Raw genomic sequence first — 17,218 nt, forward strand, 5'->3', positions numbered from 1 at the left:
TATGTGGTCATTTTGTGTGTCTGTGTGTCTGTTTTGTGTTTCTTTTTAGTAATTTTATGCATCTCTGTGGTTGTTTAATTTCTTTCTATGGTCATTTTGTGTCTCTCTGTAGTTGTAAGGTCTCTTTGTGGTTCTGTGTCTCTTTGTGGTCATTTTGTTTGTCTTTATGGCCATTTTGTGTCTCTCTGTTTCTCTCATATCATGTCTGTTTTGTGCATCTCTTTGGTCTTACTGTGTCTCTTTGTGGTCATTTTGTTTCTTTATGATTGTTTTGTGTCTCATTGTTGTCAAACTAGTCAGGTATCTGCTGCTTCTTTAAAAGTACACGTCATTGTTTGTTAGTCATTGTTGTTTGTTTGAATGCCATTTCATGATGAACATCATTTTGTCCAACTAACAATACATTTATGACAGTGTTAAGGTAAAAACATGAGCTTTGTGTTATTTACTTAAACTAGTGTTTTGGCTTAAATATTAATTACTCCCATGGCTGAGGTTCTGCTCAGCTAGGTTGCACTGCACTCCTTCATCATCATCATCATCATTGTGAGTGTGTGTGTTTGTGTGCAGCTGCAAACAACAGTTGTGGGCTGACCGCTCACACTATCCTCTTTGTTCTGCAGAAAAAGAAGTAAACAGTCACATTTCCCATCAGAGGGAGAGAGAGAGAGATTATAGTCTCATTATACCACACACACAAACACACACCAACACATTGGTTTTGGTTGGTGTTGACCCTTTTGGCATTTTGAAGTCTGATGATGAGGTTTAAAGTTCAAAATCTAAAAATGGCACCATACTCATAATGATGTCTTCATGAATTTCCCAAGCTGGAAAAGACACAGAAACATCATGTCACATTAAAACAAAGCGTTTAATTGGTAAGTCCCGTCAGGGGCTAAAGCATTTAATTGGAAGATGTGTTCATGTGCCCTTTTTCTAACAACTTACACCTGTTATTTTTATGATCGTACCAGACAAGTGGAAACTGAACCAACAGCACGTGTGAATATTTATACACAGACAGTATATTATACATTCAGCAGTTTAACAATATGCAACTACAGAGGCTGGTAAGAGCAAACACACTGCAGCTTAAGAAAACACTTGCAAAGAGACAAAACACAAACTAATTAAGAAAACATCTTCATCAGTTTGACAACGTATGTCCTGCAAAAACACACAACACAACCTGAGACAGTGTTTTACAACCCTGAACCAATTAACAGACTATACATTGCCTGTCTGTGTTTTACAGCCCGTGCTGTAGTCGAGACTCGAGTCCCCAGTGTTCAAGCCTGAGTCCAAGTCAAGTCACAAAAGTCTTGAAAATCTATTCTTAAGTCTGAGCCCTGGATTTAAGTACTACAAAGCTGACTACATATTCCCTCTCTTATTAAAAAAGAAAGAGGAGAGGCAAAAAAAAATGTACATTTCTACCATGTTTGTTCCTCCATAACTTTGGATCATCATTCGGACTCTTTGTTAAAACGTTACTTTTCATTTGACTGTGATCAAAAGGGTTGAAGAACTGTAATCTTTGAATTTTGGGTACATGATTTTTGAGCACAAAATTGTGGGTGTCTGTTCACAGGTTAAATGTAAAAGCACCTTGAGTTGCGATTTTTGATTGAAAAGTGCTATACATATACAGATTATTATTGTTATTATTCTTTATTCATTATTATTATTAGAATCCACCCAGTTGATATAAAGTGAACATGGTGTTTTGATCCATCTGGTTTCTGCTTGTCTTTCATCAATAGCCCATAATTTGGGCATTTATCTTAATCTAACGATTTGTTCTTTGCTGTTAAAAAGGAACAAAAGGATCAAAGAAAAGATAAAGGAACAAAAGAGAAAAGACAAAGACAGAAATCTCTCTATTTCTGTCTCTTCTTCTGTGGGTGTCGAGCACTTGATCGTCTGTGTTTCCTCCCAGCAGCTGCTGCACCAGCCGACCCCTGACGGGACTGAACGAACAGAGCCGAACGAAGTCGAAGTGACGGCGACAGGTCCGCACTGACCCAGCAGCCAGGGACTGGACAAACATCGAAAGAGAGAGCTTTGCTACTGTATATAAAGACACTAAATTCACAGTTTATAACTACTAACACGTTAAAAGACTTCGCTAGGATGACGGCTCTAAGCAGCTGGGAGTTGTGCGTCAAATACGCCCTCTTCATCTTCAATTTCATCTTCTGGGTAAGAGTCAAAATGTTAAAATATATATATTTTTTGTGACACTTGTATATGTGTGTGTGTGTGTGTGTGTGTGTGTGTGTGTGTGTAGGTTATATGTTATCGTTTGTGTCGCAGTATTTCATAAAACCTTGTAACAATGTTAGAAATTATCATAAACTCCATTTATTTCCTTTGATTTATAATGTTTAAACTAAGTACGTAGTAAGTTTAGCTAACCTGGTAACGCTAAAAACTCGTCAAATGACCGTTTATTTCCTCAATTCAACAACATTTAAACTTTTAGAAGATAGAGTTTGGCACTGTATTGTGATTTTTTAATTTGGACTATCAAAGGAACAAAAGTAAAAGTCGACATTTTCGTTCAATTTAAACGGCTTAAACAAATTATTGTACGCCGAATGAAGGAGTACCGTGCTTTTATTTTAATGTATTCTTTAGCAGTAGTATTTGTTAAACGAACTTTGACGAGTAACCAAAGAAACGATGAATTAAAAGATTTCTGGATGGAGTTTGGCGGTCGAAGCGTATCGGGACTTGTATTTCTGTGTATGATAACGGTTCAGTGGTCGGAAATGTCAAAAGCTGTTCAGCAACACGTGTTCAAAGCAAATTGTTGTTATCTTGATTGAACGGAAGAATTTTTATCTTATGTTTTCTGCAGAGACACTCCTCAGAGGATATTCAGTTGTCAACATTTAGGCTTCATGCCAGTGGTGTAAAAGTACTAATACTCCATTACAAGTAAAAATAAATAAATAAATAAATAAATCCTGCATTGAAGGTTTTACTTTTACGTTTATAAGCATAATGAGGAAATTGTTCTTACTAATACAGGTTTGTAATCAGTGCAGACCAGTCCCTGTAATTGGTTCTTATTTTATTGATGGTTTTTGAAAGAAAAATAAAAGTAAGGGAGGATATGGCCCTGGCCCATGTTTGGGTCTTGGTCCTACAGACATTGTGGTGGACCAGGCATTAAACATGTCTGTGCCTGTGTTGTAATCCATCCATGACACAAACAAGCTTAACTGCACAATGGGTCTTCTCAAATACTGAATCTTGTTAAAGGACAAATAGCTTAAATTCCCAGTTGAGTTCACATAGGCCGATAGCTATGTGGACTCAGGAAAGAGGGAAAAACAAAAAACCTTAGCTCATCATGGATGTTGACAATTCAGTTAAAAATGAAAAACTGAGCTGTTTACTTCTTTTCTCAGGTCAGTTCATTAATTGGACAAATATTTTAATAAGTCATTGTTCAGTTTATAAAATGTCAGGAAGGAGTGAAACTGTCCGTCAGAACCTAAAACAATGTCTTCACTTGTCTTGTTTTTGCAACAGATACAAGTTGAGTCGTGTGAGTCAAACTAAAGCAGGACATTTTCACATTTGACAGGCTGAAACCAGAAAACTTCTGGCAGCTTAAAAAAATATGATTTATAACGAGGGCAGAGACTCAGATGCAGAGAAACTCACAGGAGACCAGGTAAAGTTCAAAACAGAAGTGTCGTTATCAGACTGACTTCCTGTTCATTCACAGGAAATCAGTTCAATTACGGCAAACAACAGAAGGAAAAAAACAAGAGAAAATAAGAAACAAGGCAAAGTTGAGGAGTGTGTGACTTTCACTGGTGTTCAGATCCTTTACATAAGTAAAAGTACCACACAATAGCACAAACAAACGAACAGATGGAGGCAGTGTATTCAAGCAGCTCCTGTATTCTCCTCAGTAAAATCACTAATTTTGTCAGTGTAGTCTGATACTGATATATAGTGATGTTTCTGGTTAAACAAAAAGGCCTGTCTCTGTATGAATCCTATCCATAATGTTGTCAGACATTTATAATAACAATCTGAGCCTGTCAGTGGCAAAAACAAGCACTTTAGTGGATGTACTTTGACGTAGACAGTTGCCCATTGGATTACATTGTAGCAGCTGTTAGAGGTGGCCAGATACATTGTTCTTGTTCAATACTGGTCCTGGTTCAGAAATACACATCAAAATACAACCAATAAACACATACTTTCATCATCTTTTATCTCCCCTCTGTACAGTGCAGCCCCTGTTATTCCAGTGTGATGGGATTGTTCAAGTAGAGGAGGTGTAGTATGGTGTGTACAGGTACTGCCTCAGAGAAAAACTTGGGGAACAAATGTTGCTCCCCTTGTCGTTCCAAAACCTGCAAACTTCATGGATAGGATTCCCACAGAGATAAACCTTTTTATTAAAGACTAACATCCCAGAAACATTGCTGTATATCACCACCAAACTGACACAAACCAGTAACTGCTGGTCCACTGCTGCCTTCATTTGTTAGCTTGTTTGTGTTATTGTGTGACTTTCAGTGGTGGAAGAGGTATTCATATTCTTTACATGAGTAAAAGTACCACACAATAACACAAACAATCAATCATTTACATCCAAAAACATGTGAAAATCAGGCCCAGGGTAAAAAATGCTTGAGATGTTTATGGTTAAATAAAAAAACAAAACAAATTAATTTGTTGAGGTACAGAGGGATTCATGGTTGGACTTTTTTCAGGCTTGGAGTAGTTCAGAAAAACTCCACCAGGGGCCGATATTGAGCCCAATTTGTCATTAAAGGACAGAAAGTTCTTCCTTGTCATTTAAAAAAAAAATCATTTTCCATTTTTTTTCTTGAAAACCTCTGACAATTTTTCAGTCTCCTCCTTTGCCTTTTTTATTTTCCAACAACCTCCTCTCACATTTCTCTTCATCTCCTGGGTTTTTTAATCACTTTTCAGGGTCTGGACATGCTCATAAATCTAACAGGTACAACAAAAACCAAACCAGTTTGTCACTAAAGGCACTTCCTGATAGAAGGGGGGAGAGGGAAGGGAGGGAGGGGGGAAGCAGAGATAAGGGAGGCTTCAACAGCCTGGAGACAAAGGTGGTGTTGTTGGTTTCAGCTGGTCCACTGGGAATGGAGAGCAACTCAAGTTACCTCAGCTAAACAAAGCTGAATCCCTGTCCCAGGAGGTGTGTGTGTGTGTGTGTGTATGTATGTGAATACACCTGTGAAGCCTTTGTTTCTCTTCATCTGCACATTTTTTCTTGCTTCACGTTTTGTCCTTTAATCGTTCTCATCACTGAGACATTATTTAAAACTCCATACCTACCATCATGGCTCATGAGACAATGGGTCCAGGGCTCAGACTTGTAATAAAAGCTCCCCCCACCTCTCCTGTACAGAACCCCCGGGGCTTAAAGAGACACAAAATGAAAACAAATTATGAGTTGCTTATACTCATTTTGTGTTTCTTCGTAATTATTTTGTGTCTCTTTGCAGTCACTTCAGACAGAGACTCCAGACCAGGAGCCTCCTGACCTCAGTCTGTGCCTGGTTGGCCCATTCAGTAACACATCTCTGCCTGTCATCACTTTCTCTCGGCCCCTCTTTTTGCTACAGTATCTAGCTAACAGTATTTCCAACAGTTGTATCAGAAACAACTCATCTGATCTATAAGACCCATAGACAGTTACCTGATCAATCAATTATTAGATTGAAACTATCAGAAATGTAAATGTTTAACTCACTTATCATAGGAGAAGTCAAATGTTCTCTGTCTACTGCCTTTCTAAATGAGATGAACTTTATTAATCCCATGGGATGAAACAATAATCACTCCCTGTGGGGCAGTTAAACACCATCTTCCACATGACAGGAGTGGAGATACTGTCCACTATACTAATGAGAAGTAGTTGCCATTTACAGTTTTATATGATTGGAAATGAACATCATCTGAGTTTTTAAATATTTGTCAGACAGAACAAGTTATTCGAAGACATCTTCTGTATCTGTAAAACTATGAACATTTTTTTAACATGTTTCAGGATTTTCTCGATCAGTTAATTGTAAAAATGTCAGACAGATTAATTATAATGAAAATAATCTTGAGGCTAGATGACAAAAAAATGAAGAACAAAACTGTTCTATTTCATATTGCTCATATGAAGTGTAGAGGCAGGCAAAAGTTCATGTTAAGAGCCGGTGAGAAAAATACTTTCTAACAGTTAATGAGGAGGAATAAAAGTTGATTTAAATCCACATAAATGCTGGTGCTCAGAGAGCTGCTGCTGGGTTTGTCATTTACCTGCTCCTTAATTGCTTTCACCTGGTGTCCAAGGTAAATCAGCAGTTTTCAGCAGGTCCTGTGTTTGAAATCCACTGGAACAGGCACCTACAGCAAGTCCCCCTCCCCCACCTCACTTCATCTCCACCCCCTTCAGCTCCACCCCCTCCCTCCCTACCCAGGTGAGCCTCTCAAAGGGTGCGGTTCACAGAAAAAGCTGCAGCTAGTTCAGAACAGTTTAGCCTCATTTTCTTCTAGTAAACCTTGAACTGAGAGCCATGGGGGGACTGCAGTGCATCAAATACCTGATGTTCATCTTCAACTTTCTCTTTTGGGTATGTAGCATCACCTACACAGTGGTAGTTGTGGTTGATACATGAGGTTGTAGATTTGGCATTGAAGTGGTTTGGTTGGTTTTAGTCATTGCACAAGAGAAGTTTGAGAATGAGTTATAAATCCCACAGTTTGTTTCTGATTTCTGATTGCTACTGATAAGCTGCTTATCTGTAATTGTTTGTGACCGGAGGAATTAAATGTGGAAAATCTAATCTAAAAGTTTTCCAGCCTTACTTTTCCTCATTGTTTAGATTTTTTTTAGTTTGAAAGTGATGTTTAGAAATATACTGCTGAATGACAAATTACTTTTTCTGTGTTTTTTTTAATTTATTTTTATTAATAAGTGGCTGCAGTGAAAACTCAGCCAAGTAAATGCATCAGTTGTCCTCAGGGCTGTGTGGCTACGATGTGTCATCATGAAACTGCGTCAGTGGAAAAACTTGATACAAACTGATGAAGTTAAAATCATGCGTGGTGTTCCTATTTTTAGGGTTAGGTCACAAAAAACTCCACATTATCTTTTAATCTTGACCCAGCTTTGACAGATCAGAGCATGTATTACAAGTACTACAAGTAAAATTTTGCACTTGAGCAAAAGATAAAAGTAAAAATCAGTTTTACTCTCAAACTAAAGGTTCTGCGTGGAGTCTGGTAGTGATATAAAGTGATGATTCCGGTTAAATAAAAAGGCTTATCTCTGTAGGAATCCTATCCATGACACTTGCAGGTTTTGGAAACAACAAGGGAATGAGCATTTGTTCCATGAGTTTGTCAGGTTTAACTGTATGTTTCCTGTCAGGAGGCTTTGCCCAAAAGTGTTGCTGTACACTTAACACCACAGGTTACATGAAAGACTTTAACTTGCCTGCAGCCTGTAAGATGTGCACTGGTGTGTATCTGTGGTTTTTTTTAGGTCAGGATACAGTATGTTCCAGAGGTGGGTATGTACTCTATACAGAACCTGCATACACACCATACTATCCTTTCTTTACTTAAACAATCCCAGCACACTGGAATAACTGGAGCTGCACTGCTGTTTTCACATCTGTGTTTGAAAATCACTTCAGTTAAAGTCTGAGCTTTAAAGTCAAACATAAAGCATGTGTTTACTAATTAGATAAGTGTAGTGGAGTAAGGTGGCGTTTACTTGTTACAGAATTTATTATTTTTTGCACCATGGTATCGCTCCTTCTGCTTAAGTGAAGTTTCAGAGTAACTCCTCCACTATTCCTAAGAGAGATTTGTTCCTCACTGCCTGCTGTGTCATTACTGTTAGTACCTGTTTACAGCTGGTCTGTGCTTAATGACTGTTTTTGAGTCTGAGATAACTGTGGATATAAACAAATGAGTACCCACCACCAAAAACGTAAACATCAGATTATAAATGTTTGTTTATTCCACAATGTAATGACTGAACTGTTTGTCAGGACTCGTTACTGTAAGCAAATCGGCCTTTAGTGTCCCTGTTTCTCTGCATCTTCTTACAAATTTATGCTGGATGTCACATTGTAAAGCAACAAAACTCAAACTCAGAAATTATTCATTTCTCTGAAGCAGTAGTTGTCTATTTGGGAGCTAATGATGCGGCAGAGTGCCTTTGTGGTTAATGAGAGCTAATGTGAACCTCAAGGGGAAAGTGCTGTTTTCCTCGTCAGATGGTTTCACTGCTGCCTCTGCACAAACACCACAACTCTCCTGAGTGTGTTTACTGTGCATTAACACCAATCATCATCCAGGACACTCAAGTTTCCTGTTCTTCTTTCCTTCTGTTTGTGTTGTTAAGTTGGACAGTAGATAATAAAAACACACCGATGGAAAGTGCTTAACTAGATCAGAGTGCAAAGTACAGATTTATTGCCTGTTAGATAAAAGATGGGCTCATAAATCCTGCACCTTTTTTCTGTCGTGTTCACATCTGACTGTGGGTTTGACAGCAGATGATAATAAAGAACTCTGCTAGCTGTTGATCCAGTAATGTATTTTGGGATGATCATATCTCACATCAGTATCAGTTGTAAATGGGGCCTTCGCCAGATTTGTTTAACAAATCAGATCTTCAGGGTTAGGGTTACACACTGTCTGCACTGTTATTTGCAAGTGATCAGATTGTATTTGTGTGTCCAGATATGGCCAGCCTTTCTGCATGGGTTGCTGTGGTAACGATGTAGGTGTAGCTGTGCTGGTGATCTGGCTGTCTAACGAGGAAGCTGAGAAATGGAGGCCCTGAGCATTGGTGCCTTGGTTCCTGGTTTGACTGTTGGGCCACTGCATATCATTCCCCTGGTGTTGTTGTTGGTGTGAAAGGACCCTCGAAGTCTTCTTAACTGAAAAGTTTCCAAATATGAAAGAATAGTTCTCTGTCTTTCTCCACTGTCCACCAGCAAGTTTAGTGTGAACCTAAACCATCACCATATGGCAGCTAATGCCGACTCCAGCTCTTGGCTCATGCAACAAAACTGCTGAACACATTCATTATAAATGTCACAATAACTCAACAAGCACAATCCTGAGTTCAGCCGCAGTTTAAGCATGAGGCCACATGTGGTTTTGACACATAGTGAGGTCTGACTGCTTGATCATTTTGACAAATGTCTGACACATTGCTAGGTGTGGTGATGAGTAACCTTCCTTTAGAGCAGCACACTGAGTTTTAAATTATGTACAGCAACTGCCAGAGGAACCGTATGGATGTTGCATCACAGGCAGGTTGAGTGTATTTCAGGCTAACATGCTGTTATAAGGCTAAAATAATCCAATTAATTCTCACCCAGCTAATTTGATTTTAATTGCTTGGCCAAGTGTCAGGAAATAACAGTTTACCAGTAGTTTATAGGTTTAATTTTAAATGATTTATTGTCTTAATCCATGTGATTACAGTCTGTTTTTATGGTGCAAGTATAACTCATAAATTTCAGTGTTTAATTGACAAAATTCTTCCATATTGTCTTGGTTAAATGTTTTTTGTCTTTGTTTCACAGTTAGAAAGTTTTGAATTCATGTCTTTGTTTTTAGGGTTAATTCTTTTCATAACAGGATGCCTATTTTACTGTATGTAACCCTTTACATGAATAATAACTACTTCTCAAGAAACTGCACAGTCTCATTTGAAATAATTATCCATCTGAGAAAAGCAGCTGGTTGGTTGACTAGATAGAACAGAGATTAAGGAATCCTGAATCAGAACCAGAGTTAATTTGGTGGAAAAGAGAGACAGACTGAGCTGAGTTGAACTGGCTTCATGGTGTCTTATTGTGATTGGACAGATGTGTGTTCATGCTCACGTCCACTGATTCATGAGGACGTGGTGCCTGTTGCCCAACAACACAGACGTCAGGATCATGCTGCGAGACATGATGGGAGTTATTTGGGTGGCAACAAAGACTTAATGTAAACTGCGTCTTGTGGTTGCTTTGGAGATGATGAGTCATAATGAGGCATTATTACTGTGGTCAACACTGTGGGAGACGCACATACACAAGATGGGCGATCCTTGTTTGCTCCCATGCTCAGTTTCCTCTGAATAACTCGACATCCTACATTGTGCAGAAGAGATCCTCCATCACAGAGTGAAGATGCTGGAGTGTTGTTGATCAGGTTTTTCTGGTTGGGTTGTGTAGTTCGGAGAATGTATGGGTGTTTTAGCAGAAAGTGTCGCTTTCACATTCACATTCCTTAACTCTTGGCTCTGTGCTCTACTCCTGCCTCAATCCATCCCTGTGTGTTCTTACCTTGACATACCTATTGTGGCCACACAAGCAGCTATTGTTCTCCTTAGGATGAATTACAAAAGCTTTGTTGATCATCTCACTTTTCATCTTGTCCCTGCCATCAGGTCAAAAATACCTAGAAAAAGTCACGTCACTCACATCAGTGTAGCATGCAAGAAGCTGACATACAACAACGCTAGGTTACTAAATTGTCCAAGGACGGATTAATGGACAGTGATCCACTCACAAGGGTCCAGTCCAAAGGAAAATTATAAACACAAATTTTGGATACATCTCAGGGTGATGTCATACCTGAAAGTTGGTCCAGAGGCCCTTTTCACACCTGCTACTCTGGTTTGGACCAAACATTGGAGCTGTGAAAAGACCTTCAAAGTTCACATAACTGAAAAAATATTAAAGAAAAGGGTCTCAGAAGCCTTCAAAAATGCACAATTTTTCAAATGTAGACTGTTTCTTTTTAGAATCTGTGATAATTGTTTGGGTGAATGAATTAAATGTTGCAGCATTTTAGTTCCATGATAACACAAAATATTTCTTTGCTAAGTTTGCAATTAATTGTAATCAGTATCCTGCATTTTCTGTTATGTAGAAAAAGACCCAGCATGGTTTGATATCAACGTCTGTATCAAAGGAATACATTTTAAGTTTCCTCGATTTTTGTTATGAATAAATAATAAATTCTGTTGCATATGTATGCTCATGTATCTCCATGTAAAGCCATGCCTATATATCCTCTTATAGCAGTAAATATTATATATATATATGTTTTTTTTCTGCTGTAGTTGGCAGGTACTGGAGTTCTAGCCGTGGGACTTTGGCTACGTTTTGACTCCAGGACAGCAGGACTGTTTGAAGGACAGGACTCGCCCACAGTCTTCTTCACTGGTAAGGTCTTTGGCTTTAAAATGCAGCCTCAACAGATACACCCAGGTGTAGGTGTAGTGACAAGGGGAACAGTGGGAGTTAAATACACAGGAGATACACAGGGAGAGCACTTGGTTTAGTCCATTTCTGTCCACTACAGTACACAAAAACAGTTTGTCTCTAAACTACAATATTTGATAAAATACCCAGGTTCATTAAGTTAGCGGCCAGCAAATTAAAATTAAAGAACAAAATCCTTTTTGTCTTCCCTCAAACATTGCTATGTAAAGCTACCAGAATAGTAATACCGCTGCCTTGATCTGTTAGATTGTTTGTGTTACTGTGTGGTACTTTTACTTATGTAAAGGATCTCAGGGCTTATTCAACCACAGAAGGTCACACAAACAAGCTAACTGATCAAGGTAGCAATATTCCAGCAGCTGCTGTGTTATCGTTGGTAAAATTACTGTTTTTATCAATGGAGTCTGATAGTGATACATAACAATGTTTCTGCAGCAAAACAAATATTCTTTTCTGATGTCACCTCAGTTGATTCTGGTTGTATGTGAATAGTGTTGATCTAAAAGGCTGGATATTGAACAGGAAGCGCTGCTTCCTGTGTTCATAAAACTTTCAGTAATTTCATGGATATGAGTAGTTAAGAGTTAAGTGCATGTTTTATGGCGTTATAGATTTGTGGGTAAATGGTTTTGTTACATTAGGAGTGGAGGTGGAAGAGCTCAGACCTTTTACATCAGTAAAAGCAGCAATACTGTAATATAAAAATACTGGTCACATCTGTCTCATTCTTGTGAACGCAACATCTCAAGAACGCTTTGGGGGAATTTCTTCGAATTTGGCACAAACATCCATTTGGCTCAAGGATGAGTGTAGAAACTGGTTATTAAAGGTCAAAGGTCATGGTGACTCACAAAACATGTTTTTGCATAGAGTTTGTATACTGATTGTGACAACATTTCACACACATAAAATGAGGAAGTGCTGACATATGGAAAAGGTCAAAGGTCAGCTTCACTCTGACATCGCAGTGTTCTGCAAAAACACTTTTCTGGCTGTTATTCAGCGCCATGACTCAGGAACAGAGGGAGGGATTGTGACCATATTTCCTGCAACTTGACTGATGGTAACTAGTTTTGAATCAGTCAACAACAATATTAGTAGTGTGATGCGTGCAATACAGCTGGACTTTAACATTTGACTGGTTGAATAAGATCACTGTTGTTGTCATGTATTTGTTAAATGTGACCTGATGGGCGTTGCTTCATTATCTGGGGCAGCGCTCCAGCAGCAGCAGCAACCTGATTAGAGAGCCAGGCAGCAGGGCGTACAGAGGGCAGCTGAGGCCAAAGTTAGCTCCTCCAGCCTGGCAGAGCCCTTCCACACATAGCTTTCATTCTTCTCCAGAGGACAGGGGACGTCTTTGTCTCCAGACTTTTGTATTCTCTGGGGAACTGTCACAGAAAAGACGGACTGGCTCCCCTCCCCTTCTCTCTTTGTGTTTCACTTCCATCAAACCGAGGAGTGAAGTGGGCAGTCGGGCGACAAAAGCATTGGTCTGAAATGACAAACATCTTAATAACAGCTTTGGAGAGAAGAAGCGCTGGAGGAGGAATATTTTTGTGGCTAATGTACCCATGACATCAGTGCTGTGGTTTCTGTTATCCTACAGTCATATTTTTATCCTTTATCATGATTCATCCTCATAAAGCTACATGAAGGGACGATAAACACACTGGATTATCACTGATGGCTCTAAATCATTTTACACACTAACTACTATGTGTAAAAAACACATGGATTCTCTTGTGTTGCTTTTTGCTGTTGCTAAACTAACTATGGCACACTATGTAAATATTTCATGTAAATTTACATTATGAGAAGCAGACAAAGCCTATAGGCAAAGCAGATGTTTTCTGTGCTGCCTTTTTCATGTGCCCTTGTCGTCATGTGTGCCATAACCCTAGTGAAGATCTTCTCGCCACATCGCTGACCTTCATGTGTTGTTGCAGGCGTGTACATTCTGATCGCAGCAGGGGCTCTGATGATGGTCGTGGGCTTCCTGGGATGCTGCGGAGCCATCAAAGAGTCGCCGTGCATGCTGGGACTGGTGAGTCCTCCTTTCTTTTTACGTATGAAATGGCTGAAAACAAATACCGTAAGAGGAACCAAAAATGTAATATCTTTGATTAACGTGATCATGTTTCCAAATGAGCTGCAGAATAAAACCCTGAGAAAACTTGCTTTCTTGTTTAGTTCTTCCTCTTCCTGCTCATCATCTTCGCTGTGGAAGTGGCTGCTGGGATCTGGGGCCTCTCCAACAAGGACCGGGTACACAACACAACACACACGGACACACATGCATTCATTTTGTTGTGGGTAGTCAGTTTGTATCAATGTTTTTCCTTGTGTTTTCAGGTGGTGGAGGACGTCACAGAGTTTTATAAACAGACTTACAACAACTACAAAGACACCAAACAGGAAGCACTGAAGGAGACCCTCCGCCTCATCCATTTTGGAGTGAGAACACACACCTGAACACCTGCTTGGCATCCATTTGTTGACTTTGTTTTGCTTCTTCCACTGTTTTCAAACCCAAGTGTCAGAAAGGCTTACAGTATTTAGTGTTTGTGTGATTAGTGAGTGCTTGTTTTCCACAAATGTCTCCATATGATACAAGTATAGTCTGTATATTTTCTGTCATTGAGTAGGCAGTCAGACGACGTGGATCCATTACTGAATGGGTCTAGTGGACACAGGCCCCTGTCACTATCAACATTTGTTTTTAGAAAATCACAACACAATGAAATGCACACAAAACAGAAAACAAAATGACTCAACAGCCACAGGGAGACTCACAATGACAAAATAGGGATGTATGAAGACCTAGGAAAGACGCAAAATAAACACAAAATAAACACAAAAATATGCAAAATAACTGCATCTCTTTCTGGTCATTTTGTGTCTCTTTGCAAACAGACCACACAGAGATGGAACGGGTTTTAAAAAGACACAGAATTAACACAAATATATGCAAAAAAAAACACACTCACTGACTACGAAGAGACGTGGAACACATCTGTTAGCTGTTTTATGTGTCTCTCAGTCTGGGTGTCTTTTATGTGTCCCCATTGTCCCATAATCCATCCATTATCATGAAGTGGAATAATCTCCTGGTCAGGTCACCTGGTCTGAGATCAGTTGTGTAGTTTGTGTACCCCCATGTGTTGTGAGCAGCACAGCAACTTGGATGTTCAAAGTCTTGAAGTCTGTGTGAGGCTTTACAGATCACATCTGACTACTCTGTCCTCTTTCTCTTCACAGCTGAACTGCTGTGGTCCGACAGGAACAGTGATCGATGCTGCCAGAGATATCTGCCCCAAAAAGGATGGACTGGAGGCCCTAATCACCACGGTAACACAACATAAAAACACAGACTTGAACCATAGAAAATTTGTAACGATTAATTGATTGATGAGATCTGTCGCTGATTAATTCTGTGTCCATGTTGTACTTGTGTGCAGTAGAAAATCATATCTGTCCTTCCTCTGCTCTTCTTGTCTTCAGAGCTGTCCGGCTGCCATCGACGAGATGTTCAACAACAGGCTGCACATCATTGGTGGGGTTGGCATTGGTATTGGAGTCATTATGGTGAGTGTGAGGACTGTTGCCGCAACTAATCAATAAAAAGTGAATAAAAATGTACATGCTAATGCACACAGACAAACACTTTATGGTATAATATTTAACTAATCCACATTAACATGTCTATAAACAACCAGACCTTCATGATTTTAATAACTCAGTAACAGCCCTTTTCATTTGGTTGCCTGTCATTGGCGTCAGTGCTGTAGTTGCCAGAAGCATCAAAATTGACTTTTTTGTCAAGTTTTAAGCCACATTTTTAGAACACACTTTTTAGATGTTGGTTGTTTTCATCTATATATTTTTACCAGATGAAGGATTTTAGTCATCAGATGTCTGGATCTGAAGTTATCAGACAAATAAGCTGAGCAACTGTTGAAGGCAGCTCAAGTCGCTTCAACGTGATTTGAACATGAAACTTCATTCAGTGGTTTAATCAGCTTTTAACACCTGGCCCATTTGTTTGAGGAGGAAACCTCTCAGGAGAAGCTGACTGCAGTGACAGCCATGTCAGTTAAGATGACTCCCATGATCCCATGCTGCTTTATGACGTCACCAAATTCTGTCTTTTGTTTTGTTGAGACTGCTAGTGTCAGAAAATTACATATTGCACTTGAAGGAATAGTTTGACATTTGTGGAGTGTGAGCAAAGATTGATGCCACTCCAACAACTGCTCGATGAATGTAAAGCTACAAGTAGTAGCTGGTTATTCAGTGGTGCAGGAAGTATTCAGATGCTTTTCTACTAATACAGAATAGAATTAGAATCAGAACAATGTACTTAAAGTATTAAAAGTTAAAGGATGAGTCCAGTATTTTGTAACCTGGAGCAGTACTGAGCAGGAACGGTGAACCTGGCCACCGCCAACAGCTGCTGCAATGAAATCCAGTGGGCAACTGTCCACGTCAAAGGAACATCAGTATATATCACTACCAGACTCCATTGAGGGAAAATGGGAATTTTACCAAGCAGGAGCTGCTGAATTTGTTTGTTTGTGTTATTGTGTGACTTTCAGTGGTGGAAGAAGTATTCAGATCCTTTACATGAGTAAAAGTACCACACAATAACACAAACAAACAGATGGAGGCAGTGGTATTCCAGCAGCTCCCGTATCCTGTTTGGTAGTGATAAAATGAACGTTTCTGGTTTGACAAAAAGGATCTTACTATTTAATGAATCTCTATCTCTGTAGAATCCTATCGATAATGTTGTAAACTCTTATTTGAAAGATTTCAAAGATTTTTGTCCCTATCATCATTTACACCCAAAAACATGGAGAAAGTCAGACCCAGATTCAAAAATACCAGAGTTATTCTTTCTGTCTACATTAACTCTGTGTTCCTGCCTCCTCTTTCTCTCCACAGATCTTTGGGATGATCTTCAGCATGATGCTCTGCTGTGCCATTAAGAGGTCCAGAGACTTTGTTTAAAACCACACACAAAAATCCTCTCCATCTTTAACTCGTGTCACTTTTTACACCTGCTGCTTTAGAGTTTATACCAGTTTAATAATGATAACCGTCATCTCTTAGTTTCCTGCCTTGAATCCATACAGGATGGCCACATTGACCTGTGAGAGTATGGAGCCTGATCAATGATGCTTCTTAATTTTCCACTCTGTCTGTAGGGAGATTATATTTGTACCCAGAGTAAACTGAACAAATGCCCAGTATACTACAGGAAAAGAGAGACTCTGTTGCCCCCTGGAGGACTGCAAAGATCACTCCGTTTTTTCTTTTTTCGGATAAAACCACTTCAATTTATGTAAAGCAAGTTGAAAGTTTGCCTGTGGTGAGTTGTGATCTAACAGGCTTTTTTTGCAGCTAACTGAATTTTACCGTGTGACTCATGTTTAGATTTTATTAAATTTTTTCATTAGAAGCTTTGGTTTTTATAAAAAAAAAAAAAGAACTGTGGAGTTTTATGCACATATTTTGATGAATGCAGTTCAAATATAATGTATCTTTATGTCAAATAAATGAACTAATAAATGCTGATTTGTGTTAAACGGAGTCTTTTCAGTACATGTACACTGATTACTGTTGTTGCTTTTTGTCCAGATGAGTCAGCTGATGTTTATTTAAGGAGCTTGGTCCACAAAAAAATATCTCAACAGCTACTGGATGGACTGTCATGGAGTTTGGTGCAGACATTCATGGTACCCAGAGGATCACAGAGGATGGTGATTCCTTGAAATGTCTGAACAGTAAGGGAATGATTTGGGTGCAAACCCAACGTTTAAATCTGCTACATTTCCTCAAACTCTGCCCAGATTTTCAGATAAAGAACTTCAGAAATGATCTTTGTTGTGCACTATGTGCCTGGG

At 39.1% G+C, this 17,218-nt stretch overlaps 1 protein-coding gene across 2 annotated transcripts; it reads left to right on the forward strand.

The window, feature by feature from the left end:
• Nucleotides 1-1,926: 1,926 nt before the first annotated feature.
• Nucleotides 1,927-16,900, forward strand: LOC108895889 (CD9 antigen). 2 transcript variants are annotated; one of them, XM_018694855.2, is made up of 8 exons: nucleotides 1,927-2,205; nucleotides 11,147-11,249; nucleotides 13,259-13,356; nucleotides 13,503-13,577; nucleotides 13,665-13,766; nucleotides 14,571-14,660; nucleotides 14,814-14,897; nucleotides 16,257-16,900. In XM_018694855.2, exons 1-8 carry the CDS (start codon nucleotides 2,137-2,139, stop codon nucleotides 16,320-16,322), a joined length of 687 nt encoding a protein of 228 aa, XP_018550371.1. In that variant the 5' UTR covers nucleotides 1,927-2,136; the 3' UTR covers nucleotides 16,323-16,900. The 2 variants fall into 2 exon arrangements, with proteins under 2 accessions (XP_018550371.1, XP_018550373.1); XM_018694857.2 differs by lacking the exon at nucleotides 1,927-2,205 and adding an exon at nucleotides 6,469-6,635.
• Nucleotides 16,901-17,218: the final 318 nt, after the last annotated feature.

Source organism: Lates calcarifer, linkage group LG18 (assembly GCF_001640805.2).
Source record: "Lates calcarifer isolate ASB-BC8 linkage group LG18, TLL_Latcal_v3, whole genome shotgun sequence".
NCBI classification, from domain to species: Eukaryota; Metazoa; Chordata; class Actinopteri; family Centropomidae; genus Lates; species Lates calcarifer.

Excerpts from the sequence above, each read along its gene's own strand:
- LOC108895889 (XM_018694855.2), top strand. The coding sequence starts at position 2,137 with ATGACGGCTCTAAGCAGCTGGGAGTTGTGCGTCAAATACGCCCTCTTC. Across the intron at positions 2,206-11,146 it reads TCTTCAATTTCATCTTCTGG|TTGGCAGGTACTGGAGTTCT; the intron begins GTAAGAGTCAAA and ends TTTCTGCTGTAG. Across the intron at positions 13,767-14,570 it reads TCCGCCTCATCCATTTTGGA|CTGAACTGCTGTGGTCCGAC; the intron begins GTGAGAACACAC and ends TTCTCTTCACAG.